The sequence below is a fragment of the Aplidium turbinatum genome, chromosome 16 (assembly GCF_918807975.1).
Source record: "Aplidium turbinatum chromosome 16, kaAplTurb1.1, whole genome shotgun sequence".
Lineage (NCBI taxonomy): Eukaryota > Metazoa > Chordata > Ascidiacea > Aplousobranchia > Polyclinidae > Aplidium > Aplidium turbinatum.
The window spans coordinates 14,680,393-14,707,367 of NC_137487.1; the positions used below are offsets into that span (position 1 = coordinate 14,680,393).

Consider the following 26,975-nt stretch of genomic DNA (forward strand, 5'->3'; position numbering starts at 1 on the left):
CCATTGAGACATGTGAGCCTATTTTAATGGTTATGCACAGGAACACAAAATGCAAATAGAATTATTTTACATATTTATTGAACATTAATATTGCCCACAAGTATAGGCTACAAGTAACATTTTTTAAATATTTAACGGTTTTGTGCTTTCTTTATCTTGTGTAGGCCACAAAAACGTGGTTATAGCCCGTTTAGATTTATATGTGTGTGGTAGGCTGTTACGGACAATTTTCATATCAAACGTCACATAGAACCGTTTTCTACTAAACCTGACGTCTTACGTCATGGACTGTTGCTAGAAAATAGCAAAGATTACATCATCGTTAAATCTTGAATTGCACAACCCCATAAACATTGGTCGTGAAAAACACGTAAAGTTCTGAGGAAACTCGTGTAATACACGTGTATTTCTTGTGTTTTTACGAGCCAATGTTTATGGGGAACCGTTTGCATCTGTAGCATAACATTACATCATCGTTAAATCTTTAATTACTTGAACAGGTGTTGGCCGGGCTTGAGCAGGTGTGAGCCAAACTTGAACAGCTGCTTGAATATCTTATCATTGCCTATGGATTATTACGTCACAGTAACTGCTTACGTGCGTTCGAAATATCGTAATTTATTCTCGTCATTTTAAAATTGTTGCTTGAACAAGTTGGTCGCATAAAATTTAACTGTTTTGCTAAGTGCTTGCCAGCTGGACAAAATTTCCGTCTTTTATCCAAGTAATTGGCATTGTAGTGACAAGTTTAGTGGTGTATCGCGTTGCACCCCATTTTCGACAGCTTTGAGGCTATTTTTACAGAAATACAATTCTCGAATAGACGTTTCCAGAAGAGTGTTTCTTTTCGGTCATTGCATCCAGACGAACGGATCCGGGAACTTTATGTTACAATTTTCCCACGAAGAGATTATGGTTTACCGCTGTGACCATAGGCCACAGCAACGAAAACTGGTTAGGCTACCAAAATTCTGTTTTCAATTCAATTATTAAAACAGCCAAATTTTAAGGCCTGGTTGGTTTTTGAATGCATTGGATTTGGAAAAAATTATTAAATTTTGTAACATCTGTTTACTCACGTTCATTTGCAATTAAACCTTTTTCAAAGTCATTCTTTATTCCATCACATTATTTATGAATGTAAAAATACTTAACTCACCCATTAATGCACTCAAATGTGACAAAAATACTTAACAAAATAAGAGCCTCCATCGCTGCTTGGAAGTTGGTTAAAGCATGAACATGTTTTAACATGAAGCATTTTATAGTTTCCGCTTTTGATGTAAAAAGTCACATAAATTGTTTGTAAAGTGCAGGTTCTATGTTTTGCAGCCTTGGGCTATCTAAAAAGTTTTCATATTCGGTGTTATGGAAGGGTTCCAATAAAAAAACAATTAACCTGTTATCATTGAATTATATAACCTTTTTATTTTCTGTAGTATGACACCGCAGGCTGACATTCTACCGACGAAGTTGCCAAGCCCATTAAATAACAACTCATCAGTTTGATTATAACCTGTCATATTTTGAAAGTATTTTCATTGAAAAATATAATTACGCTAAGTGACGTTGTGCAGCATGGATGACATTAGAACGTCATGGCCTTGAGGCCGAATATTTTTCTAGGATGACAGATAAAAGTTTAAGTTTCATGACTTGCAAAAAAAGAGTTTTGCGACTAAGTGGAAATGGCATAAAAGCAGAACTCTAAAAAATTCCACTTCTCTAGTAGGTTACGTAAGCTTTTTGTTGTTTGAAAAATTAACAATCTGAGCACAAAACATTGCAAATAAATCAGGAAACTTTTCTTACAATGAAACAAAACAATAATCGATAGTATCTACTAGTGGTTCCCAAATTTTACCCCCAGGCACAGCCAAGGAATTTTGCAAAATAAGCTGCAAACTCCTGCTTTGCAGTTCATTGTCTTTATAAAATATAGCCTAACATAAATTTCGATCATTGTTAAAATAGCCTACCTAATGCCTAACCTAATACCCTACCTAATTTTGCAAAATAAGCTGCAAACTCCTGCTTTACAGTTCATTGTCTTTATAAAATATAGCCTAACATAAATTTCGATCATTGTTAAAATAGCCTACCAGCTCGAAATGAATTTTTGTTAATCGAAAAAAAAATTCTGGGTAAGGAATTTGATTTAAAAGAAAATAGCCTAAAGTTCTTCAAAATCACACAAAAAGTGTTTTTACCATTTTAAAATGTATCAGCACCAAGACAACAACAGTCGGAAACTTCACCTTCCCCAGCATCACCAGGATGATGGAATGATAAAAAACTGTCTTTCAACCCATCATCCAAATCTTCCATCATGATTCAAAGCCTCTAAAACAGGGGTTCCCAACCTGGGGGCCATGGCCCTCTAGTGGGCCATGAGCCTTTTTCAAGGGGGCCATGGAAAAATTTGAAAAACAATATCTTTTTTAATTTATCTCTTAGTCCACTCCAACACTATAAGTTATAACAAAAAAATAAATTAAAATTTAATAAAAATACAAGTAGCCTACATTTTGCCCAAATCTTCACGAAATAGTCTTTATAAACAAGTTTTTTAATTAAAATGACGTTTCTTAGTTTTTTCAAAAGGTTGAAAAAATAAGGGGGCCATTGATTTTTCAAATATTTTAAAGGGGGCCACGGTGTAAAAAAGGTTCGGAATCCCTGCTCTAAAAGTATGCGAAACTGCTGAGAAAGCCTATCAGAGGCTTTCTCTGGTCAAGAATAAAGATTCAAAACTAAACCACACAGTCTACCCTAACCTTTAAATAAAACAGTGTTTGCTTCTTTTGAGGCTAGTCTAGTTATGCGCTTTACAACATTATGACGCTTTTTGAATGACGTAAGACCGAACGACGGAGAGTTGGTTGTTTCTTGTGTTTGAAGTTTGCTTAGGTTGTGCTGTTCAGTGATATTGTTTACTTTCACGCCATTTTTAATTCACGATCACACACGATTTCATGTTCAAATCTGTTAATCTTTGCTTTGATGTTCGGAAATAAAAAACATAAATAAATGAATATTGCAGAGGTGTGCAGGAACCGCATCCGGATCTTGCTGTTTTTCACAAGATTCGGATCAGATCTGGATCTTTTTCTTTTTTAAAAGAAACAGGATCCAGATCAGATCCGGATCCGAAGTTTTCATGAATTTTTTTTTAAGTTCTGTACACAAAGATACAAAATGTGTGTCATGTAGGCCTAGTTTGCAATTATGCATTTGAATTGGGAAAGATAACACATGGCAATTGGCAAGTCAGGATGTTTATTATATGGAGACCAAACGTGCTATAAGAGGTGATCAGACAGTAGTCTAATCAATGCACAGTGATGGGCATTATCGGCGATAATTATCGGCGATAAATTTTTATCGCTTATCGTTATCGCTCAATTATTTTTTCAGTTATCGTTTATCGTTATCGCCAAAGGCAATATTTGATTATCGCCGATAATTAATCGCCGATAAATTTTTTTTTGGATCAACACACAAGTGGAAAGATCATGAAAAGTAATATTTTTACTAGCCACCTAGTTAATGAAACTAAAATTAAAACCAGTTTTTCTTCAGTGCCTGAAGTGTGTGTGCACAGGTCGTTATCAGGGGAGGGGGCACGCCCACCTGCAGCGACGGCCCTGACAACACAATAATTTTTAGAGTTGCAAATTGCAATGCAATGAAATGCATGCAACCAGTCTCTTGTTGTTTTGCTGCAATGGGCAATCGCGAGTGAATTATACAATCAAAATGTAAGCGCACAGGCGGCACAACTTCCTTTGAAGCAAAGCGAAAGAAATTGGCAAGTGGTTTGTGAAAGTGTCGCAATGCGAGGCCGCTTTTACATCGAAAACATGGTCTTTCGCGCCATCTCACGATCAACTATTTTATTCTTGTGTTTTCTTTTTTCGTTGGAAGTGTTAGTTTTTAGTAATTGTCGTAAAAAATAATCTCTCTCGTCAAAAAATATCTCTCTCGTCAAAACATGAAACTTACTGTTTTTAAGCGCATTAAATCTTTAGATGAGTAGATTAACTAAAATTGCAAAAACTTGCCTTGAGACGTGTGGTTAGCCTACGTCACAAACTCAGATTAAAAAATTCACACACAATAACAACACAAGATCGGTTATAGACTGTAAGATCGATTTTTTTCTAGCTTGGCGATATAACTTTAATCCAAAAATAATAACCGAATGCATAAGTGCCATTTAACTTAAAAAGTTAACCCATTTGTGCCGAAAGTGAAAGTACTTGAAAAAAATTTCGGAAAATTTAAATATTGCATAATTATGACCTAAAAAACATAACACAATTATTTTTTTCCTAATTATGTTTGTACTTTTTGAGAAAAAAGCCGTCCTATATAAGACGCTAGGCAAATCCGTTATCAAATTTCACAAGTTTCTTGTGCGTAATGCTTATAAAGCGTTATTACATTTTACTTTTCGCTCAAAGTGATAAATGGGAAATGTCTTGTCATGTCATTATTGCCATCGAGCATTTTATTGAAATGAAAGTTCAAAAAATATGAAGATAAAAATTAGCAAAGTAACATAACATCACAGAAACAAGTCATTGCGGAATATGATATTGCTTGAAGCATTTGACATGCAGACCGGCATCACATTTTTTGCATCTTGTAGTAGTTTTTGCATGACAATAGGCGGATTGAGTTGCGTGGTAAAATTATGCTAAATACAGTATAACCTTTCTCATTTACTGTAGCCTACCTATGCGACATAGCCTACCTCAATCAAATATTTTTATTCCCACTAATACAGTGCCTACATAGTAGCCTAATTCTTATCTCAACAACTCAGCGTTCTGCCATTGCTTTAATGATGGTGTTCAAAAAGAAAACAAAACAAAAAATATCTGAAATTATCAGTAAATTACGATAATTATGTTATTGTTCTTAAACAAACACGACTAATTTGACAAGCTTGATGGATTTCACAGTATGCACATTTTTACTACCAATAACGCTTAAGATTACTGATAAATTTTCAAGCATTTTGCGTTTTTTGGAATTTCTTCAATTATTGCTGACTTTGCTGTAAACAGCCCTTTAAGCAGAAAGCAAAATACAAATAAGTTTGGAATTTTTTATGGTATTGTCCTTTTGATAAAAGCATCCAACTGGTATCTGAAGGTATAATTATAAGCACGGCGGTTACCTCAGTGGTTTGATTCTGAATCAAGAGGTTGAAGATTCGATACCCACTGCCGCTATTGCGATTCTATTTATGCATAACTTACAAAAAGTTTTGTCCCTTTACAGTAGGCTATATTATGTTCGATTTTTCGGCATGTTGATGAAAACAGTTCGTGCTGCATGGGATGGGGCAGCGCTAATAAAGAAAAAAAAATTATCGTTATCGGACATTATCGGCGATAATTTATCGTTATCGCTTAACTTTTTTTGATTTATCGTTTATCGTTATCGCTTTAGGCATTTTTCGTTTATCGATTATCGTTATCGCTTAACTGAAAAATGAGTTATCGCGCCCAACATTGACAATGCAATACATGATGTGTAGGTCTACCGTAATAGGCTATGCACCAACCACCGACTAAGTTGTAGGCTATTTCATGAATGAATGAATCCATTTTTTAAGTAGGCTACTTTAATAAAAATGTGAATCTGTCGTTAAGTGATAAACACTTGTAGGCTATAATAAAATTTTACACAAAATTACTTTGGGTCTGTTTCGGATCCGGATCTTATATATCTACAAATTGCCGGATCGAATCCGGATCTCATCATCATCATCCATTTTGCTTCAAATAAGTCTGGCATGTATCCTAAAACGTCACGGTTGACCAGTTGGTTGGTTAGTTTTGAATCTTTATCCTCGGACTGATAAGCTAAAGCCTTGATAGGTTATTCCTGGTAGTTTCGCATACTTGTAGAGGCTCTTGACGCAGGGCCAGTTACCGAGATTAACAGAGTGAAGTTTTTGATTGTTGTTGAAGTGTTGTTGCCGGGGAATTATTCCATTCACTAGGTGCCGCTGAATGGAGAGCAGTCCTGAAATGAGTTGCTCCAGCGCACATCCCGAGAGTCGAATCAGCGCAGCGTGATCTTGAGCCGGGCACGTAACCACTGGGCGGGCTAACGGGGCGGACCAGTTGTCTGCAACAACTCCTCTATCTCTCTCTATTGTTGGAATCTTCAATTTGCAAAAACAGGATCAGATCAACATTCTAAAAGTCTGGGATTTGTACACCTCTGGAATATTGTACCAAACTGAAGTGGCAACACGGTCCATCTTTTTTTTTAGCCAATTTGGCAATTTCGCTATGATGGTCACTTGCAGGGTTGTCAGATTGGAATAGTTGATTCCAGATCTGGAATCAAAACGAACTTTCTAGTAGGGAAAAAAAATGTCTGGAATCTGGAATAATTTTTAGAAGCAAATTGGGATTGTTTAGACAAGTCTAGATTGTTTCGGTAATTGTCTTTTTTTCATTGCATTTAGTAGCTGCAACGCGTGCGTGTAACTTTCTGCCCTAGTTCCGTCTCTTTGATTGAAACTGTGTTGTTGAATTGCACGCTCTCTGGCACGAAAGCCTGTCTGTGAGAAGTGTGACGCAACCTAGTTAGCTGACAGGACTTTCCGCTCACTTAACACTGGGTTTTATTTCCATGTATGTTAAGTTTACTTTTAATCTGTTATGTTTTTAGGTTGTTACAGAATGCAGTACCGTAGTTATTGTTAAGTACCGGTACGATATTTATTGATTTTCATATTTTGTTGCATCGAAGCAGTTAGATAAGAAGTTCAAAAATCCAAGCGTATGTGAAGTTTATTGTAGGAAGAATAAGGCTCTACGCAGTGGCGTATCCTGGTGGGTTGAGCAAGGGATTGAAGGGAAGCAATGAAATTCGTGGGGGGTAAGAACGTTCCGAAGGCACGCGTATTCTAGGGGGTCCGAGGGCATGCCCCCTGGAAAAATTTTGCAAAATTACACTCAAATAATAGATTATATGTAGTGCTTTCTGGAAACACTTTTAGGATAGGCTAATATTTGTATGTACGTAGCCTACGGTATGAAATTTTTTAGCAGATATACAGCGATTAACTTATTAAAGGTAGCTCTTACACAAACGGGCAAAAACTGGGCAAGGCTTCTCAGCAGGAAGCAACCCTACGTACATTTTTCAAGAATTCTATTGATATAAAGAAAAAACAGTTGCTCTTTCGCTTGCTGTGTTCATTTGTCAGCATACATTGTTTACACTGCCAATCATTTGACAAACTTTTTCAACAAGCACGCAGGCACAGACATAAAATTGGGGTGAACAAAGGCTACAAAACTTGATAAAAAATGTGCTGGCATCATCTTATCTTAGGGATATTTTCATTTCAACATGAAGATTCTCACCACTACTTATTGTAAGTTATATCATATTTACAATATACACTGCGTATTTAATGGTATTTTGTTTTAGACTTGAAATGAAATGTCTAGAATAAATTTAGAATAATTTAGAATCAAACTGGCATGCAATCTGGAAGGTAAGGCTACAACTAATCTGACAACCCTGGTCACTTGGTCAGAAATAAAAACAACTGAAGTAACTAAACAGGCGACCAAATTTTGACAACAATTTGGTCGCAACAAAATAGCCTTGCAACTAGACAAAACTCTGGTAAAACTTATTGTAATTCAGACAATTTGATGTAAATGGTTAGACAATTTTATAAATTATACCGTAGGCATGCTTTTTGTCTTGTTTAGTTTCTGGTTGAATTATTCAGTTTTGCCAAACAAAAAAGTTTTTTTCAAAATGTTTAAACGAGCAATAAAGGTATTTTAACATCTTCCAAAGTACCGTAATGTAAGTGACGTAGAGTGAGCTAGAGAAAAGAGGATGCAGCAACTAACTATACCTTAACTACGGTAACTATACCATAAACTTAACCGTATCTTTTAGGCCTATGTTAGCAATAGATTGCATGATACACTTTTCACTGGCAGTTGTAATATTTATAATGTGGCCTCATCATTTGATTAAAATAACTCGCTTTCAAGTAGTTTGTAGCCTATTGAGTTAAGAATATCTAGCACATGGTTTGGCTAGTGTAAAATATGGACTGGCAGCACCAGCCACTGATTGTGTGATTGATTCTTACAGTAGGGGCAGGGGGTTAAGTTTAATTTCAACTTTAGCCCTAATTTTAGGATACAACCTAGGACATTCTAAGACCTCTGTAAAAAATTGAAATTTCCGTTCAGAATCCAAAAAACAATCCAGGCAACATGGTAGGTTTTGGTAGTTAAGTTTTGGTAGAACATGGTAGGTAAGAAAAAACAGTTTAGTCATTAATTTGCCTGGTGTGCAATACCGTGCATTGTAAGGGAATTTAAGGAAAGACCTTCTGAAAGTTCACTTCTCAGGATTAGCGCATTGGTTAACTATGGTCTTTATCAATATTTTCAGTTTACTGCAATATTTCAGTGAGTTAAGGTAAAACGTTCCTTATACATTTGCCTACGCGGAAAGGTGTGGCCACCTCGGAAATTTTCAATATTTTACTGAAAGACAAAGACTACAAAACAGTATACAAACTTTTATCAAATAAATTATTGCAATCCTCTGTGGTCATAAAAGAAAATTATTCAAAACATAGCTTCGATTTTGAACCAAATTCTATAACTCAAACTTCTCCCCAAGTCCAGATTTGTTGAATTTGGTCAAATACAAAGTGCAAGACTTAGGGTAGTCAAAATAACATAGGGATAACAAAATAACAATTAGGATTAAAATTGTGTAAAAACCACCAAAACAAAGTTAATTTGTCAAAATTTTATTGGAGTCAAGTTCCGCAGACCCTCTGCCACACTTAATTGTTTTTTGGACCGCAACTTTTACATTGCCCATTTGTCTTAAAAGTTTGATTTTGTTGAAACTTTGGTGCCAACCCAACATTTTTTTCTAGATCCGCTACTTGAGTTGTCACCACTCCCACAGATAAGATTTTGGATCATGGCAAAAGTGGTTTAAGAGCCACTGCCCTAGGTGATAACAGTATGATGTGAATACTTTCATCAGCACTTACAGCACATTTACTAGACATTGTAGTTTACGTTTCTCTACTTGCAGTGAGATGTCCTGGCAACAGATCGGCAGCTGTCGACGGGTCGGCCATGACAGAATGCCCTGATCCCCATTGTGAATAAATACATTCTTAAATATGTTACCATTTAACAAGTTGACACTTAACATATTGCATTAGGTCTAAAAAATTATTTCTGTGTATATGCATACATTGTTTGCAGACTTTATATAACATTGTAATTTTCATTTTGATAAACAAAACTTTTCAAAATGGGGGATCGTTATAATATTTTCTCCCAAATGGAGCATCTTCAATCGAAGTACGTAGGAACTGGACATTCTGACACAACAAAGTGGGAGTGGCTGACTAACCAACATAGAGACACTCTGGCCTCTTACATAGGTAAGCAGTGCATGTTAATTGTTAATGGCATATAAGCAACAACTATGCAGAGATTGATCATTCTCTAAACCTTAATTTGTACGTCACTCCATGTTCCATGAGCAGTATAGTCATACACAGCCCATACTTTCCCATTAGAACATGTTTCATTTTAGCTTTAGTAAGCTTGGCTGGTAGTGCACTATTGTGCTTTTGCAATGTGGCTTTTCTATGTGAAGAAAATCAAGTGATATTACTTGGATTTAATATTATTGGTATTCCATTAAAATGTATATATAATTACTTTTGATGAAAATTTGTTCAATGCAATGTCACTTCAACTAAACACAACTACTGTTTGCATTGTATGATCATAATGTTAATACAGTAGAATTGGTCTAATTCGTCACCTCAAGGGGATTACAAGAGTAATGAGTTAAGCAAACTGACCAATTATGCAAACCGGTCAAAACTATCGAAAATCTGTCTGGACTACAGGTAACAAAAAGGTGACAAATAAGGCAAACTGACGAATTAAACGATAACAAATTCGACTGCAATATCTTTCTGTTAGTGTCAGTTTCGTTTTACCGGGAGCATCAGAAGCTTACCTCATCAATTCCACTTTTAGCATGCATATTTATGAATTTCATTAAAATACAGAAATGTGTGCTTGGGAGAAGTTTGCAAATGAGCATTTTGCATACTGTTTAGCAATTCATTAAAGCCAGCACTTTATTTTCAGGACATCATGATTTATTAAGTTACATCGCGGTGGCTGAGAATGAGGCAAAAGCTCGAGTGCGGTTCAATCTTTTGGACAAGATGTTCCAGCCGTGTGGGCCACCTCCAGACCGACCAAACATGGATTGAGATGCTGCTTGTTCACCTGAGTGACGATGAAAGAAAACAGCGCGGTTTTAAACAACTGAATTTGCACTGTCCGGATGTGTAAAATCTGTCGGTTTATAAACGCATCATTTTTGTTGATGTAGAATAGCTACGTTTGTAGCATTCCTAAGTACACCTTATACAACCGCAAGTTTATTGTACTGCTGGTTTCTAATTTTAGTCAATAAAATTGTCGCAGTCAAAGGAATGGTCGAGTGAAACAGTTCAGCCAATGCAAGCCCACAGCGTTTATTCACACAGCAAAATCTATTTGCTGCATGACAGGAGGTGAATCATTGTCATCTCCATACAACTGGTTCCTTTGTTACTTGCGATTCATCAGGATCCTTATATCGGTACGATGTATTTCGTCATGTTTCATGATCATGATGTGTAATCATGATCAGCAACCTGCACGAAATGGTTGAACAGTAAGGTGACAAAACTATGACCCAACTTCAAAAAGATTTATTTCAAAACATCCAAATCTACCTCACACGATAATATTGAATTGACAATTCGGCATGTCTTATAGACCTTTGCACCTTTCAAGTCGTTAAAGACATTTTGGTGTATTTGCAAACAAGCTGACTGGCGTATTACATCTTCAGAGTTTCCCGCGAACCATAAATAAGGCAGGACGTGCCGAAGTTTGGATACCCCTGCTCAAAAAGTTTAATTGAAAACATCCGAATAGAGACGAGGTCACACTGTTTTTTGTTTTTCTTTTATTGGTGCATTTATCCTCACGAGTGGTAACCCTGACATAGAATTATCATGTGATGTACATGTACCCAATGGTGTGTCTGACCATAGGCGCCGACTTTTATTTTTGCACGGGGTGGCGGATAGCACAATATGGCAACCTAAAAACTTTCAAACTACATGTTTTTTTGTTTGATTTTTACTAAGCGTGTTTCGTAGATTCCATTGTCTTTTCACACCTGATTTGTAGCTCGATAATTTACAAAGCAACTTTAAAACAAAGCACAGGAGGTATGTCGTGAATTTTATTGTTAAGTTGCTGCTCTGACACTTAACATTTGGCAAAAGTATTTTTGCGCTCTGTCAATCCAACTGTTAATCAACTGGTCAAGTTGTAACCGTGAAGCTTCAGCTTGATAAACATTTTAAATTAGAACGTGGTTCAATTGCTGTTGCGTCATGGTAGATCGCAAGTGGGTTTTTATGCGCCTGAGTGCACTAAACGATCGCTCCGCCTCGCAGGTGGTGGAAGGCAACGATAAGTATATTTTCACACTGCAGACCACGTTGGAAGCATTAATGAAATTGTTTCATTGCTTGCAAATAGATCAAGTAGTTGCGACATAGTTGCAAATCGGACAGAATGCTCTATCTTTGCATCTATCGTATTCTAGCCACGGGAATTCGCTCTCCCACGATTTTTGATAGCTTCTCCCTTCAACAGCGATTATCCTGCTCGTGCTCGGTTCTTCCACCTCCCTGATCGTGCTAACGCCTTTTGGCAGTGGCACACTTTCGTTTCGTTCAGGCGTTTGGTCACTTTCATGCTGGCTGAAATCCTGACTAGACGCAACAAAAAATGACTCAATGGAGGGCTGCAATTTTGAACGCTTTTTCGGTGGCATGTATAAGCTGAATAAAACTGGAATGTCGGCGAAAACTTTTACTGGACGACTTTTCGTAATATGTTTTATGATGTAACAAGCAACTCCTATGTCAGACCAATAAATTCCCGCCTCACAGTTTGTCACGCATTGACACGTAATATTACTGCATGAAGTAGATAACAAAGTAGAAATTAAAGCATGAAGTAGATGACAGTACACTCCAATAGAAATCGGAAAATAAGTCAAAATGCAAAATCTTGAGTAATTGAAAAAGGTTGCTTTTATTATTGGGAATTGGCAGGGGGTGTAGCTTTCCTCGAATAGAATCATGTAAACGTGTAAATTTGCAGAACGTTAAAACTGCTACTTCACTAAGCGCACTTTTTAAATAATACTAAAAAAGTTTAGAAAATTGCATTTTTTTAATGAAATGTGAAAATAGATATTCATTTAGGGGGTGGAGCTATCAATCATCGAGATAATTTTATTTCCAAGTATTGTATTGCTGGCATAATTTATAGCGATATTATGAGCAGTTTAAAAATTTTCAAAAAAGATTTTTTAGGAAGGCAATGGAAAGATCGTATTTTATTGATTAATAAATCCCATTGTAAACCTAACAAATGTAACAATGACTTATGACAAGTAACAAATAAAACGATCGCAACAACAACAAGGAAAAAACTCGTAGCCACGTGCTGCGTAATCTTCACGTAGCTTGCTTGATGTTACGCGAGTATCATGCTTGTGACAAAACCAATCATTTTCTTCGCAATACTGTATTGGTTCACCTCTTGCTTTACGTTGACTTGAAGCGAAAACCAATGATCAAAAAAAGATTTAAACGTTTGTTCAAATTACATTTATTTGCAGTAAGTAATGTAACCTAAACGGGGTGGCTGCCACCCCGCCACAGCGGTTACGGGGTGGCGTGGCCACCCCGTAAGTCGGCGCCAGTGTGTCTGACAGTGGGCGTCCCCTTTGCAAGGTAAATATAAAGTCTGCGACTTTGCTTGTTTTTCTCAACTCAATCTTTCCACCTTACCAAAAATATGACCCATTGACACAAACCTTTGTTGATGCCACTGCTAGTATTAAGTCAATTACATTTCATACCATTTGACACATATAGTTGACATGTTATAAAATTAAAATAAGTTTATTAACAAATTGTAAAAAATATGCTGTATAGGCTTATGGCGTAAAATGACGTGACGACAACTTACGGTATCCACGAAGTTGGTTTGTTACTTTGGGGATGTTGAAATATCATATGACGCCCTGAGGGGTGCCAGAACAGCCATGAAGGTCGGCGAAAAAACGTCACATGGCATTTGAACAGCCCTTCGAAAAATGAACGTCGCACGCATGTAATAGCAAGGTATACAGAATACAGTAAAGCAAAGTTTAGAAGAAAAAAAACAGTTGCACTACACACCGATAAACAGGGCCGTGGAGAGGGTAATTTAGGCCCGGTAACAATACGAAGGAAACACTTTCAAACTAAAAAAAAATGTTCAAAATAAATGTATGACAAAGTCCAATTTGAAATTCTTGTGTTGCAGATCGCGATTTCGGGTATTGAACCTTCTTCAGTACAACTTTATCAACAGCATAATACAGTAAAATTTACAGCAGGAAAAAATGAGGTGTTTTCTTTGTTTTGATCCTTCTGGGTACATTTCAGGCCTCTAATGCCAGGTCCAAAACTAGCCTACCCTCTTCGACGCTAATGGCGATAAGTGATATCGCCAAGCTAGCAAGTTCACCATGATACACTTGTGCCATAATAACTTTGTTGAGTGGGAAACAGGGTAACCATATGGGTCAGACAAACGTTTCCCCGATGTCTTCATGGCGGACAACTTTTAGTATGAATATTGAATAGATTCACAAACGAAGAAGTTGTAGGCTTCCTTTATATCATAGTCAAGCATCTGTTGGCTACACATTTATCCTCAATCAGCAACCGTTGCTGTTTTTACATCATCTTGCAACATGAAACGATATACAAAAACAGTAATTTGCTGGTTATGGCAGCACTTGCCTATCAAACTTTAAATAATCCTTCTAGCTTTTGCTATGGCGGCAACAAATGACTTCCGGGTGGTTACAGACCACTGGATTGAACAGACAATTTCCGTATCTCCTTTGCGCTTTCAGTGAAAACACTAGTTTACATATTAGCTAAGTCGCGCGAATATTTTTGTGCTGAACTAGAGAGCTGCTTTGGCTTGTCGACAGAAAAGGGGAACTTCATCAGTTAGCCTATTTGGCATTGTAGTCAGCAAGCAAAAAATAAAATATTTTGAATTTGAAACCTACAAAGCTTATTGTCACATTCTGGATTCAGAGTAAGATTTTCATAAAAACATGATCATGCACCAGAATCGACACTTCTACCAGGTGTTTGGATGTTTTTTCACGAGAGGTGTTTTCCCACACCGTCATAATTGATAGACTATGTTGAACAAACGAATTCTAGTTTTGCACTGCATCAATGAAAAAAAATGTGGTTACGGTACTGCAAAGGTCGAGTGCGCACCAAGAAGAGCTTTAAAATATTAGCAATTTATGCGATTGCAGATCGCATCAGCAGTCAAGAACTCATTTCTCTTTTTGATTTTCATTCTCCAACACTTGACTTTTAAGACCATGGACTTCTTGTTGCAAATGGCGAATTTGGCCTTGCAGTGACCTAACAATGGATAACAGTTCTGTAGTGGAATCTTCTTTTAAAAGTGTTTCTTCGATTCTTTCTTGAACATTAGAGCTAAAATGAAGTTTTGCATCACGTTGCTGTGACTCCTGTGCATTTTCCTCCAACTCAACGACATTCGAAGAAAGTGAGTTGATAGAGGCATTGTTCTGCAGATCGCTGTCTCCTTTCAAATAAGACTCCATAGGACTGCGCTTCGATCTTGCATGACTACGAAGGTGACCTGTTTAAGCAAATTTCTAGAATATAAAAGCAATTCCAATCGCAAGCTTTAATTAGTTTAACCGGAAGCGCTAGGACACGTATTAATTTCAGTTGGTACTGAGGCTGTATGTAGGCTGCGTTATTGCTTTTAGGGCTTTTCAATTTAATTTTTCTTTGTCGGAATGCAACAAAACCGACACTGTCATAGTACTGTAGGTAGAGTGTTGGTAAAGGAACGAAACCAATAAACGAGAATATGGAAAACGACAAAGGTTTAAGAACACCGAATGATGGAGACTTAATTAAATTTAGCAAGGCCTTCAAACTTAAACGACTTCCTGGTGAAACTGCATCTTTTCATGGTTGGAGGTTACATTACATTCATTAAGTTACTTTCATGTTAGTGCTACTACACAACAGTGCTCCATAGTAAATCACTCAATTGCATCAAAGTGGGAAACATAGCTGAGAAAAACTGCGACTGGGTACATTTCAACCATGGATTTAATGAGCTACCGTGTTATGTCCCTGATTTTAACGTAAAATAGCCTATGTATGGACCCCATGTTGCAGCCTAAATTTGTCTCAGGTAGTAACCCATGTCATATGATATTATACTAATTATATCAACTGAGGTGGATTGATGAAAGCTTTACCTGACAAAGTTTCAAATGAACCGGAATTTGAGCAATCATTGCAGCTTTCATGTTAGTGCTACTACACAACAATGCTACAAAGTAAATCATTCAATGCGATTGGGTACATTTCAACTAATGAGCTACTAGCCTATGTCCCTGGTTTTAACGTAAAATAGCCTATGTATGGACCCCATGTTGCAGCCTAAATTTGTCCCAGGTAGTAACCCATGTCATATGATATCATACTAATTATATCAACTGAGGTAGATTGATGAAAGCTTTACCTGACAAAGTGTCAAATGAACCGGAATTTGAGCAATCATTGCAGCAATCAACCCAAGCACTCAAATCGACCGATGGAACATTGTCACATGACACAAAGTCTGATGTTGGTTGGTTCAAAAAGACGTCACGTGGTACACTCTTTATCGAATCGGTGTTGTCGCAGATAACACGTGCCAATGATGCTTGTTTGATTGAAGTGAGTTGAGCAGGACTGAAGATACCTGGATTCTCGTACCTTCACCAAAAAATAAAAAATCTTTATCGGCAAACATATAGCCTACAGAGCACAAAAAATGTCAGTGTGGTGGGCTACTTTAACAAAACGTCTGTGCAGTAGGCTATTCGCACGGGTTTCATTGATTTAATCATTGTCGTCTCTACATGGACACAGCCACGGAGGGAGGGAGAATATCCCCTTAATTTTATCTTGTTCCCCTTCCAAAAATAGCTTTTTAATACTAACTTATTACAACGTTTCAATGACATTGTATTGTGATGGGCAAACATACGAAAACATTGAATTGCAGAAATTGAATTGTATTACGTGTTGAATGACGTTTTATAAATGTTTGGCTGCATTCAGCTGCTAGCCTATATTTTTAAATAAACTCTTTATTGTAAGCATTAAAATATTTGTCCACCCAACAATTACTTTTGCTCCGTTAAAAATTTTCTTTCTAGCTTCGTCACTGCTCCTCTACACAGTGACTAGCTTGTTACTTGTTAAACGCGGCAAAGTCAATAGTAAAGAAGAACCTCGATGGCAGACACGATTATAATAATGATGGGCAGTGGGCACAACACGTGGACATGATAATATGTCATTCACACGGTGATGGCTAGCCTGTTGCTAACGCCATTTTCTCATCACAAATCAAAAACTCCAAAAAGATCCCAAAGGGACTTCTTATGAAACTATGTGTGCAAATGGAAGAGAAAAGGAGTTTTTCAAATATTAGGCTATTTCACGCTTTTAAGAGTGGTATCTGAACCTATCATATTACACAAGATTGAAAAAAAAACTCTAACGAGGAGAGGTAAACATGCAAACGCCGTCGTGATGTTTGAACCGGCTTGGTAAGTAGCCAAACTTTACCAACTTACCAAAATCGATCGCCGTCTCTAGTTCTTTTAAACTGCTCACTGAGAATGCAACCCAATGTAGGACCTAATCTAGATCCAGGTACCACGTCCTCCACAATCATGCCGACAAACGGGTCAATATTCGATGGGACTTTGTAAAGTCGACGTAACTTCTCTCGAACCTTTACATAAAAATAAAGAGTAACACATTACAAGTGCCTTCATACCGCAAATAGCCTAAGCATAAGGCATTCAAAGCAATACAATTTACACACGATCAAAACTGTGTAAATGAAAAACATTTTTTTTCACCAATTTTAATGAAATGTTTATGTCTGGCATATCACATTACGAAAGCCATGATAGACTAAACGATAACTATGGTGTAAAGTTCATAGAATAATTTATGGAGGATACCTCGGTATTTTTTATTTCTGGTGCCAAATCGTCAAACGTTTCTGCTCGAGACAAATTGCAGAATCCTCTCCACTCGTTGTAAAAGGGAAGAGCGTGGTCTCTTCCACGCTGGATGTTGAGAGCTCCCAGATCAAGAGCAACCTCTTCTGCCATGGAAAAAAGTCTTTCGATCAATTCTTGGTTCATATTAGATGAGCTATCTCGTTCCTGTGAAAGTAAAAAAACAAAATATTTCAAGTGAATCAACTTACATCATCAGTGACTGCATAAATACGTCATAGTACAGATGAACTCGAGATTCGACGCTTACCTTCATTGGTTTAGCAATAAGTCCACGGATTAATGGATCTATTCCACCCTCGTGCACGATCCTAAACGGAGCAAAAAAGGCGTGGTGGAGCGACAAGTGACCTTGGGATGCTTCGTGCCAGGAATCGTTCAGTCTGAAACAATGTTGCATGAACAGTTGCGGAATGAATGTGGTATCAAGTAGCATTTTAGAAAGTTGTACTAGAATAAAAACAGGATGAATTGATGTATATTTTATGCAGAATAAGTCGTGCTAGATAAATAGTCTACACTTATTTTACTGTTTGACTTAGACCTGGATAGCGAAAGTCAAGAAGTTAAATGTCAGTCCGACTACTACGGCAGAGAAGATATATGATCAGGCTTTAAAAATTACAACTTATTTACCTACCTATATAATATTGGATTAATCATAGTGTGACCAAATCTGTAGGCGGCTGTGGCAAACACGTTAACAATGGACGATGGTGTGTTTGGATTGTATCCACTGTAGTCGCCTATACGCTCCATGAAGGGACCGAGTAGTTTAGGAATGAACGACTGCATGTGAGTAATTTAAAGAAGTTAGATTTTATTGGCTGGATACTTTTCAGACTTAAAATGGCTTGTGAGATTAAAAAGTGCCATAGCTACAAACTGAATTTGCAAATAAAATGAGTCTTTGAATATACCAATTAAAACGGAAAGAGTGGACAAAAGAAATGACTACAAATTATAAAACGTTTTAAAGGTTAAAAAAGACATTCACTTTCTTAGCAATCCGCGGAATTCGTTGCCATGATATGACACGGTTATGTATAGGTTACCTTGTATGTTATGTGTTGCATTTGGGCACCAATTATCTTCCGTGTCTCGTGGAAGATCGTGTCTCCATCCCAATGAGCGTTAGCTTGCTTTAGATAACGCGCTATCCTGTTGTGTTCTCGCATCCACAATGTGTGCATAGTGGTCAGTCCAATCTGAGAGTAGTAACTTGGTTAGCAAAAAAAATAAGCAAATGACTAAAGCACATTTCCAGCCAAATAAGAATAGCTCTGCTCTTTGAAAATAACTTCTTCAATTGAACTATCTATAAATCTTTCCTCAAGACCTTCAGAAGGCTTAGCATTTAGTTCGATAAAGTCGATAAAACAACTAGAAGTTTGTACACTATCTTTGTCGGTGGTGCATGCTTTGAAAGTATTTTAGTTTTATAGCTTGAACAGTTCTATTAATGCAATATTGTCTTTATTTAATTACAGTAAAGAGCATGCTTCAATTAAAGCAAAGAAGTTGATCACATAATTAGAACTGGTCAAAGATGGATAACGAGCAGAAAGAGGAGAAGACCTAAAAGAAGACGGAGAGACTACATAAGAAAGGATATGAAAGTTGTGGGAATGAAAGAAGAGAATGCTCATAAACGACCACTGCAGAAATCAAAAATGGGCGACACAATATTATGAGGTTCAAGGCAAAGAAAAGGTTACTCTCATAAGCTATTAAGAGACAATCAACAAAACACATAAAGTTAGACCAGGCTAGTCTTTACCTGTTCGTTTGCTCGAAGATCTCCAGCTAAAAAGCAAGGCACGCTTCGTTGTTGCGGCGACTCACTGTTACCACGCCGACACTCTATAGGAGCCACTTGTCGTATCAAGGGAGTGTCTAAAAATAGCATTTCCTCAACAAGCTCACGAAAGTTTATTTGCTGCTTTTAACCACAAGTAGGCTGCAACGAACTATGAATGAAGGTGGAGAAAGTTGAACAGATAAAACATTTTTTTTGATTGTTAAAAAGAACGCAGGCCTACCAATCTAACCAAAGTTGCTCTTTTTATACTGTTTGATCGTCGGCAGAATGCATCAGTATTTTGATTTTAAACCTAGACTCGAAGAAGAGCGGTGATAGGGAGCAGTAGTTGAAAATCATATCTTGAGGACAAAAACCGATTTCGAACAGGTAAAAGCCATCAAGCCGGCTGGAAGTTAGCTGCTGACGTCCAATTCTCACAATACAGGGAACAAAGGACGGAAAACCGTGTGCTAGCTAACTAGCAAAAAATCATACCAAAAAAACATGCATTAAAACTCACCCGAGTCTAGGTCACTGTATACATTATAAGGTAACAATGGTAACTGCCCGATCTCTAACGACTGGCCCTCTTTCAGTAAACCGTTTTCATTTGACAAATCTCGCAAATTCCGAGTCCCCTTTTCAGTGCTGCTATATACATTAGAGGCGTCCAGATAGGAAGTAATCTAAGAAAGGCGCAATAATAAAGTTTTAACAAATTAAACTTAAACGATGACATCATTCCACCATGTGCTTTTCTACAGTGTTGTGTGTCGACTCATTCGTATTATTTTCGTCATCATTATCTCGAGTTTTAGTGACTCCTCTTTGTTCATTTCCCACCTCGTTAATTTGCTCTCTTCTTGAGATAGCACTGAAGAACACGGAGGTAATTCCCGAGCCACAGACAGCACTTGAGCGAGTGAATTCCATGCAGCTGCTAGATCCCGGTCTTTGTGAGCGGCTGCTACCGATTGATTGGCTGTGATGGTGAAATCTCCCATGACGCGGGTCTCTGTTGTCCACTGAAACGGTGGGATAAAAATTGCAGTTACGTTTTGATGCTTTAAAGATTGTGACACTTTAAATACAACTAGACCATTTCTTATACTTAAAAACATTGCTGTCAAGAGTAAGATTTTAGATGTATATTTGTATACCCGAAGGTACAGATAGGCCACATACCCACAATACATCAACATTGCCACAACATGAATTTATCACCAACTATGACAAAAAATCATCAAGTATAATTTTTAACCTGTGATGGGAAAACATGGAGAACCATTTTCGCATGTGTCCCTGCAAGCTCTGCCGTCTGAGAATCTCTGTATGCTTGGTGCCATTGTGGTGAAATCAAGATCGTGGTCTAGAAATTGCCCCCATTGCATCACCATGTGGGTAAAAAGTGGATCATCCCGTGGGGGTCGTGACCCCGCTGACATAAGAACGGACACAGACACCGATCGAGCAGAAGGCAGAGAATGGTTGTTGTAGCTGAGTTAGATAAATAGCCAAATTAGCTATGTCCGGCCTGAATGATGTACGGACCTACATTTAGTTTCTATATATTTTTCTATACACTTTTTCGCGGACACCTCTAGTATGAAATACACACTTTGGGCTGTTTTAATGCATCTTCGTTGTCGGCTTTTATGCAAATTATCGTGAAAACGTTAATCAAGTAGGCCTGGTATCTGGATTTGTGTAAACCTGCTTTAATCAGCAAATAGCTAGTTGTATCGGACGACTGTAGCCTCATTAAAATGTTAAATTAAAAAATAAGATGTTGTTGGCAGGAGCTTTGAAACATGCAATGCGGTGGCATGCAATAACAAAATATCAGAAAACTCAAAAAGGTACCGTTTTTCAGCATTCCATCCAATCGGAGAATTAAAACCATTTTCATATATCGGTTGTAAAATTCTATGAAATGGGGTCAGAGAAGCACCCCACATTGGGTGCTGCAGGTTATTGCATGTTCCATCTGACGTCCGGTATCTGTTTTATGCTTCAAGTTAATAAAAAGGCTAAATGAATTCAAAAATGTAACACACAAACTCAAGTTAAGCAATTACAACATGGTGTTAAAAAGAGCATTTTCTTTAACTAACGCACAAAGATTTATTCATTTTCAGCTCAAAGAAGGCGTTGAAACACCTTTCAATTTTCTTCTCTTTAATTTAAAACAATAAAAACCATTGGGGTAAAACTAACAGAAGTTAACTTTTTATCCATCTATCTTTCACTTGATATTCAATCCATCAAAATTGAAAAATCATGTTCGAAAAGAGCAAACGGCTCACTTGCGATGAAAACAAATGTTTGTTGAACAATCTGGCACCGCCTGATAGCTGGAACAACCCGACAAATTAGCGACAAGCTCCACAACCTCGGAACCGATGATCGGCAACGCATCGGCCGATGAACTTGAAGAGTCGGTCCGCACAGGAGCAGGTTGTGTGTCGAAGTCTGTTTATCGGAGATAAGTGGTGCATATTAATAAATGGTTTAAAAACTGAAATAAAACACTTCAACATAACGCTTCATTGGCAGGGTGGCTAATTTTAACTGCTTGTAGGGTTCACTCTCACGTCAAATTATTTCAATAACTTAAACAATGACATGGATTGGATTCATTTTTGCTCTAAAAGCAATCTTGGGATAGGCCTAGTAGGCTATAAAGCGCAAATCGAAGACATGGTCTCATCTACAACGTCTATGTGTAAACACCAACAACTTTCACGTGACTATTCTCAGTTATAGCTGTTAAGAAAACTTTTTTTTTAATCGTGTTTTTATTTGCGCCCATTGCGATAACATACAGTACACTGCGATCACAGACGCGACACAACAGACGACAGAAAGCAGCGAAGTGACACATAGTCTTCGAGTCAGCTGCTCCCCTTATTTTGACTTGCCATTAAGTGTCTGTCAAAACACAGCCGCGTGCTCTGGAGCGGTGTCAAACCCACGTCCTTTCGAAAGTCGCGCAGACGTTCTCACCATCGGCTACGCAGCCGACATAAAAAGAAAACCTAAACTCATAACGTTAACTGTAATCGATAGATAACCAATTAACCATCGATAACCAGATAACCATATAACCATCGACAACCATAAAAATCGGTAACCATCGATAGAATCGAATCAAGAGTTTATCTTAAGTACCTTCATCTGATCTGCTTTTCAAATAATTGAACTTCTTGAACTTCATGCCCTGGCGAACACAGCACTCAATCATGCGTAACGAAACATCAAAGACTTCAGCCGCTCTTGTGATGTCGATGCCTTCCAGAGTCGATGGGAATCGCATGAGAGCCAACAAGTCACCAGACGTTTGCCTGTGGCGGCTGCAAATTTAAAAAAAAGTTGAAAAGTTTATTAATGAAGCTTGAGCTTCTACAGTATACGAACAAAACTAATCACAAATTCTCTAGTGAAAACAAACGTCATCGCCTTCTTGAAAACACGACACGCCTTCTTGATTAACGACTGAACAAAGCGTTCAAAAACTAGCCAAATAATTGACTTCACCCAGTAACGTAGCTGGAAAGAAAATTTTAAGAGAGCAAAAACAATTGTTGGGGGGGGGTAAATACTTTAATATTTCAAATAAAAAGTTTGTTAAAAAATATAAGCTACTGAATGCAGTTAGACATTAATGAAAAGGCATTCAACATGTAATGCAATGTATTTTAAACTTAATAGCATTAAAACCTTTAGTTTAAGGAAGAATTTGCTCTCCCAAGCACCCGTGGTTACGTCACTGGGTTCCTATCCCTTTTAATCTTTTTATGACATGTACAGATAAAATAATACATTGAACAATACACAGTCACCAACCAACCGCATTTTCACGCTCATAAAAATAGTGAAGCTTACATGTCGTTCAGATATCTAATGGAGCCATTGATTCCACGATCCACCTCAAATTCTGCGTTTCTAACTGTGTTTCTCAGTTCGGAGAATGCGACGATGCTGGGCGATCCTGTTCCAATTTTTAAAAAAAAAGAAACTATTGCAGGTAAACAAAATATTTTTTTTTATCATTCAATATTTTAAAAAACCTAGAACGAACACAATGTACAGTATATTGAAATGAATTCTTAAATACGTTGGTCATGCAATGGACAAGAGTAGGTTGTGAGTCAGCAGAGGAATTTTAAGGGGGACGAAACCTGGGGGTTTGGAAGCTTGCCCCCAGAAGAATTTGACAAATTTTATCTTCGTTTGGTCGCTGTTAGAGTATTTTTAGATACGGAGAAAACGGAAAAAATTTGCAGTTTTTCTGGATTTTTCAAATGCACGTCACCAATCACCCACAAATTTGGAAAAAAGAGGGTGTCGCCGTCAGGAATACATATCAGAGACTTAACACACGTCAATGGCATGCTGCCAGATGGTGAAAAACTCACCGCTTTGTCTTTTTTGGCGTCTATAACTTGGACTCAGAAACTGTTCAAAGACATTTTCCAATTCGGACTGATGTTCGCTTACTTCAATTTCTTCCTCATCTAAAAAGATTTAATTTATTGCTTGCGGTTGCTTCGGCATAGAAACAAATGAAAGTGCTCAGACGACAATACAAAAAAAACTATTGTACTTGAAGGGCGATTGTAGCTTATTTGTCGTAGTTTAAAAACTGTCATATCCATTCCAACTTGTCCTGCTTTTAAAATCACTCAATCCAATCCATTATCTCAAAAATTTAGGTTGAAATTGAGGATACTGCAAACAAACAACGTAGTGTTAAGTTTATTGTTGCTAGTCATAATACCTATAAGCTCTTCGGTACAACCTCGCCGAAGACAATTGGCTGGCAAGATAGAAGAAAGCTTTTCGACAATTTCGCTCACAGAACTCTTCACTCGAACCACAAGGGCCATTGCTGCCGAAAAGAAACACATCACATTGCCACACAATCGATTTTAGAAAAATCTGTTTAACTTTTTTGCACCCAGCTTCATTTTAAAATAACTTGAGGTTCAATTAGAAACGTCCAGCGTCGTTTCGAGTGATGCTCGCTCATGCTTGTCACAAACCTTTGCTTCCAACAGAAAATCTATGAACTTATTTTTCCTTTTCAAAACGCATGTTGTCAGACGAGAAATATCAAGGCAGGTGAGGAAAAAAAATTGAAATCGGGAAATTTTATGGTTTCTAGATTTCTAGAAAGTTTCATCAGGGATCGATCTCTGTACAGGAAGCCCGGCAAAACAGCCTGGGTTTTTCGATTACACTGAGGAAAAGCGCTGGGCGGGAAAGGATTAAGTTACACAATAATAGTTAGTTAACATGAAAATTTCAAGTGCATTTCAACATGAAGGAAAACTCACAAGCTTGAATGATTTCGTTTCCGTTTTGAGCAGTGCATTGATATCTGCCGCTGTCATCTCTCCCCACGGTGAATATTGTCAACACGCTAGATGGCGCTTCACTGACTTGGTAACGACCATCTGACAAAATAAACAAGTTCGTGAGAATTTGAAAAGCAGCTGACTGATGTTTGTCGTGTATTCTACGGTGGAATGAGCTCTCATGACATAACTTTAAAAATCTCTTCTTATCAGTGGTAGCAAGACGTGACGCAGAAAGTTGCAAAAATTGTTCAAAGAAGCACTTTTGGTCGCTGCTGCTTAACAACATTCTCACAACTTTCATCTGAGTATTACTTCGATTTGATAAAATTCAGCTTTCATTATTTTTTTTTAATAAATTTTCTGTTTAAAAATATTAAAATTTTAGCAAAAAGAGTAGCCTATCAACTACGTTGTTATCCCAGGTACAAACTTGTGGGAACAATGCGGACACCATCTTTGCTCCACAATATCTCCGAACCATGTCTGGAAGCTCCACCCGTCACTTGACACAGGATTCGAACATTATATCCTGATTCAACCTCTTGATCCGTAGGTGTTCTGTTTATTAAACATCGATATTATTTTCATGCAAAAGAAACAAGAATATACATTTAGGCTATTTTTTTTTATTGTAACTGTCTCCGCCGCCAGTGTAGCCAAATCGTTTGACAGCCGCTGGCTTCGATCAGTCTTTCAACAAGGTTGATAGGATCTCCATTCTGTTTTGTCCTTTGCGATGTTTTGCAATCGATGGAGATGTGATTTGCTGAGCAGGGATCCCAGGCCAGCTTTTCTGATGTCAGATCTCAGCAGTTGTAATAAATTGGTACGGTGACGTCCGGTTCGGCCTTGGTACTTTTTGCTGCCAATTATCGCAAATTCAAGGGCTTTCTGGGGAGGTGAGTCCTGGTGAAGTCTCAGATGATGTCCAAACATGTTCCATCTCATGGTGGAGATCTTGCAAGATAATGGTTCACTGTTGCATATTTTGTAGAGGTTTTTGTGAGATAAGACTGTTTGGCCAAGTATGACCAGTTATGACACGTAAATGTCTTCGATGACAGGGATCCAATCTTTCAAAGTCTTGAAACTACAAAATATGCAACAGTAAACAATTTAGGCTATTGTAGATTGTAATCGTCCAGATAATAGAAAACCAAGTAGCCTACATGTCTCGAAACAGAAGCGAATAACGACAATACTTAAACAGCAAGCTGTTCAGTTCAACTGTAAACACAGTGATCAGGTCTTTGTCAGTACTTCAAAACTGTCATAGTAAGTTGACTTCCAAGACTAACAATTGAACTAAGATTATGTTGAAGGTTTACTCCCAGTGCCGCACGTAAGATTTAGCAATGGGGGGGGGGCTCAAATCCATTTGACATTCTTTGACAAAAAGAAACACTTTAATACCTACTTCAAGTTAGATTACTGAAATACTTTTTTTAAGTTTTGAAAAGGGGGTATGGCCTAACCGCTCCAAACCCTGCGCATGCCACTGTTCACTCGTTATGAAAATACATTTACATCTTAGCTTTTAATGTTTCCTCAGTCCATATGTCACCTTTACCTGACAAATGTCAGAGGGGTTTGGTTTAAAACAGTGAGGGTAACTTCAGCATGTGTAGATCCAACTGAGTTTCCTCCTTCACATCTAAAGCGTCCTGCATCCGAAGGTTGGACTTGCTGAAGACGAAGAGTGCCGCTCGAGAGAAGACTATATCGAGGATCATTGGGAACAGCTCTTCCTAACCGATTGGAAACACAAGAGATTAACTTTAAAAATCAGAGATATTTTAGACGTACTGCAATGGATAACGTATTGTTATCTACAACAATAATTGTTATATTTAACTCATAAATATACTTTTTTATTAGTTTTAAATCTCTCTACTGTTTTCGTGACTTTAACATTTTATCATTGAATCATAACACAGAAGAGCAACTTTTACGACGGAAGAATACACAAAATATTTTTTAATGTCTCCAATTTCTGAACGCTTTTTTACACGAATTGACTCGATGAACAACGAAATTGTTTGCATTGCTCTTTTAATACTCTTGAGACAACGTTAGCTTCTATTTTATTACTGAAACTTTTTACAGTTTGATTGTTTATTGGCAGTTAATTTATATTATAGATGTTGTACTTAGACCTACAGTAAACTTCTCTTCCACAGTTGACGATGATTTCAACTTATTCGTAAAGAGGCAATCATATAACTTTGGTAGCGTGGTAACTGTGTGGAATCATAACCAGATACACCAAGCATCTGATGTGTTTTCTTCGTACAATCAAACAGTTCGGTAATGTGCCTTATTTCTTTTGCTATGTTTAGTTCACATTTGTGCATTTCGTGTTTCACTTTATTTGTAAAAATTCAGTGTTGAGATGCTTGATAAAGGCTAACATGTCATATACCCTAAAAGTTTTAGAAGTTTTTGCTTATTTATTTATA

The 26,975-nt window shown here is 37.4% G+C and overlaps 2 protein-coding genes across 2 annotated transcripts in view; one reads left to right on the forward strand and one right to left on the reverse strand.

Moving 5' to 3' along the window:
• The first annotated feature begins 9,303 nt into the window (after positions 1-9,303).
• LOC145785672 (splicing factor 3B subunit 5-like) lies at positions 9,304-10,553 on the forward strand. Its single transcript, XM_082597360.1, has 2 exons — positions 9,304-9,481; positions 10,206-10,553. Exons 1-2 carry the CDS (start codon positions 9,349-9,351, stop codon positions 10,331-10,333), a joined length of 261 nt encoding a protein of 86 aa, XP_082453486.1. The 5' UTR covers positions 9,304-9,348; the 3' UTR covers positions 10,334-10,553.
• A 2,522-nt stretch (positions 10,554-13,075) lies between these two features.
• LOC145785129 (peroxidasin homolog) overlaps positions 13,076-26,975 on the reverse strand; it is a 39,638-nt gene continuing 25,738 nt past the window's right edge. The window contains exons 16-35 of the mRNA XM_082596829.1: positions 26,087-26,264; positions 24,947-25,074; positions 24,493-24,612; positions 23,934-24,044; positions 23,572-23,670; positions 23,039-23,144; positions 22,325-22,506; positions 21,460-21,625; positions 21,017-21,154; positions 20,415-20,650; positions 19,997-20,178; positions 19,674-19,839; positions 19,130-19,245; positions 18,405-18,557; positions 17,990-18,138; positions 17,600-17,732; positions 17,290-17,496; positions 16,894-17,054; positions 15,789-16,024; positions 13,076-14,885 (exon numbers count right to left, since the gene is read on the reverse strand). Of these exons, the coding sequence (XP_082452955.1) occupies positions 14,551-14,885; positions 15,789-16,024; positions 16,894-17,054; positions 17,290-17,496; positions 17,600-17,732; positions 17,990-18,138; positions 18,405-18,557; positions 19,130-19,245; positions 19,674-19,839; positions 19,997-20,178; positions 20,415-20,650; positions 21,017-21,154; positions 21,460-21,625; positions 22,325-22,506; positions 23,039-23,144; positions 23,572-23,670; positions 23,934-24,044; positions 24,493-24,612; positions 24,947-25,074; positions 26,087-26,264 (3,302 nt within the window). The 3' untranslated portion in view covers positions 13,076-14,550. The remainder of the gene's footprint in view (positions 14,886-15,788; positions 16,025-16,893; positions 17,055-17,289; positions 17,497-17,599; positions 17,733-17,989; positions 18,139-18,404; positions 18,558-19,129; positions 19,246-19,673; positions 19,840-19,996; positions 20,179-20,414; positions 20,651-21,016; positions 21,155-21,459; positions 21,626-22,324; positions 22,507-23,038; positions 23,145-23,571; positions 23,671-23,933; positions 24,045-24,492; positions 24,613-24,946; positions 25,075-26,086; positions 26,265-26,975) is intronic.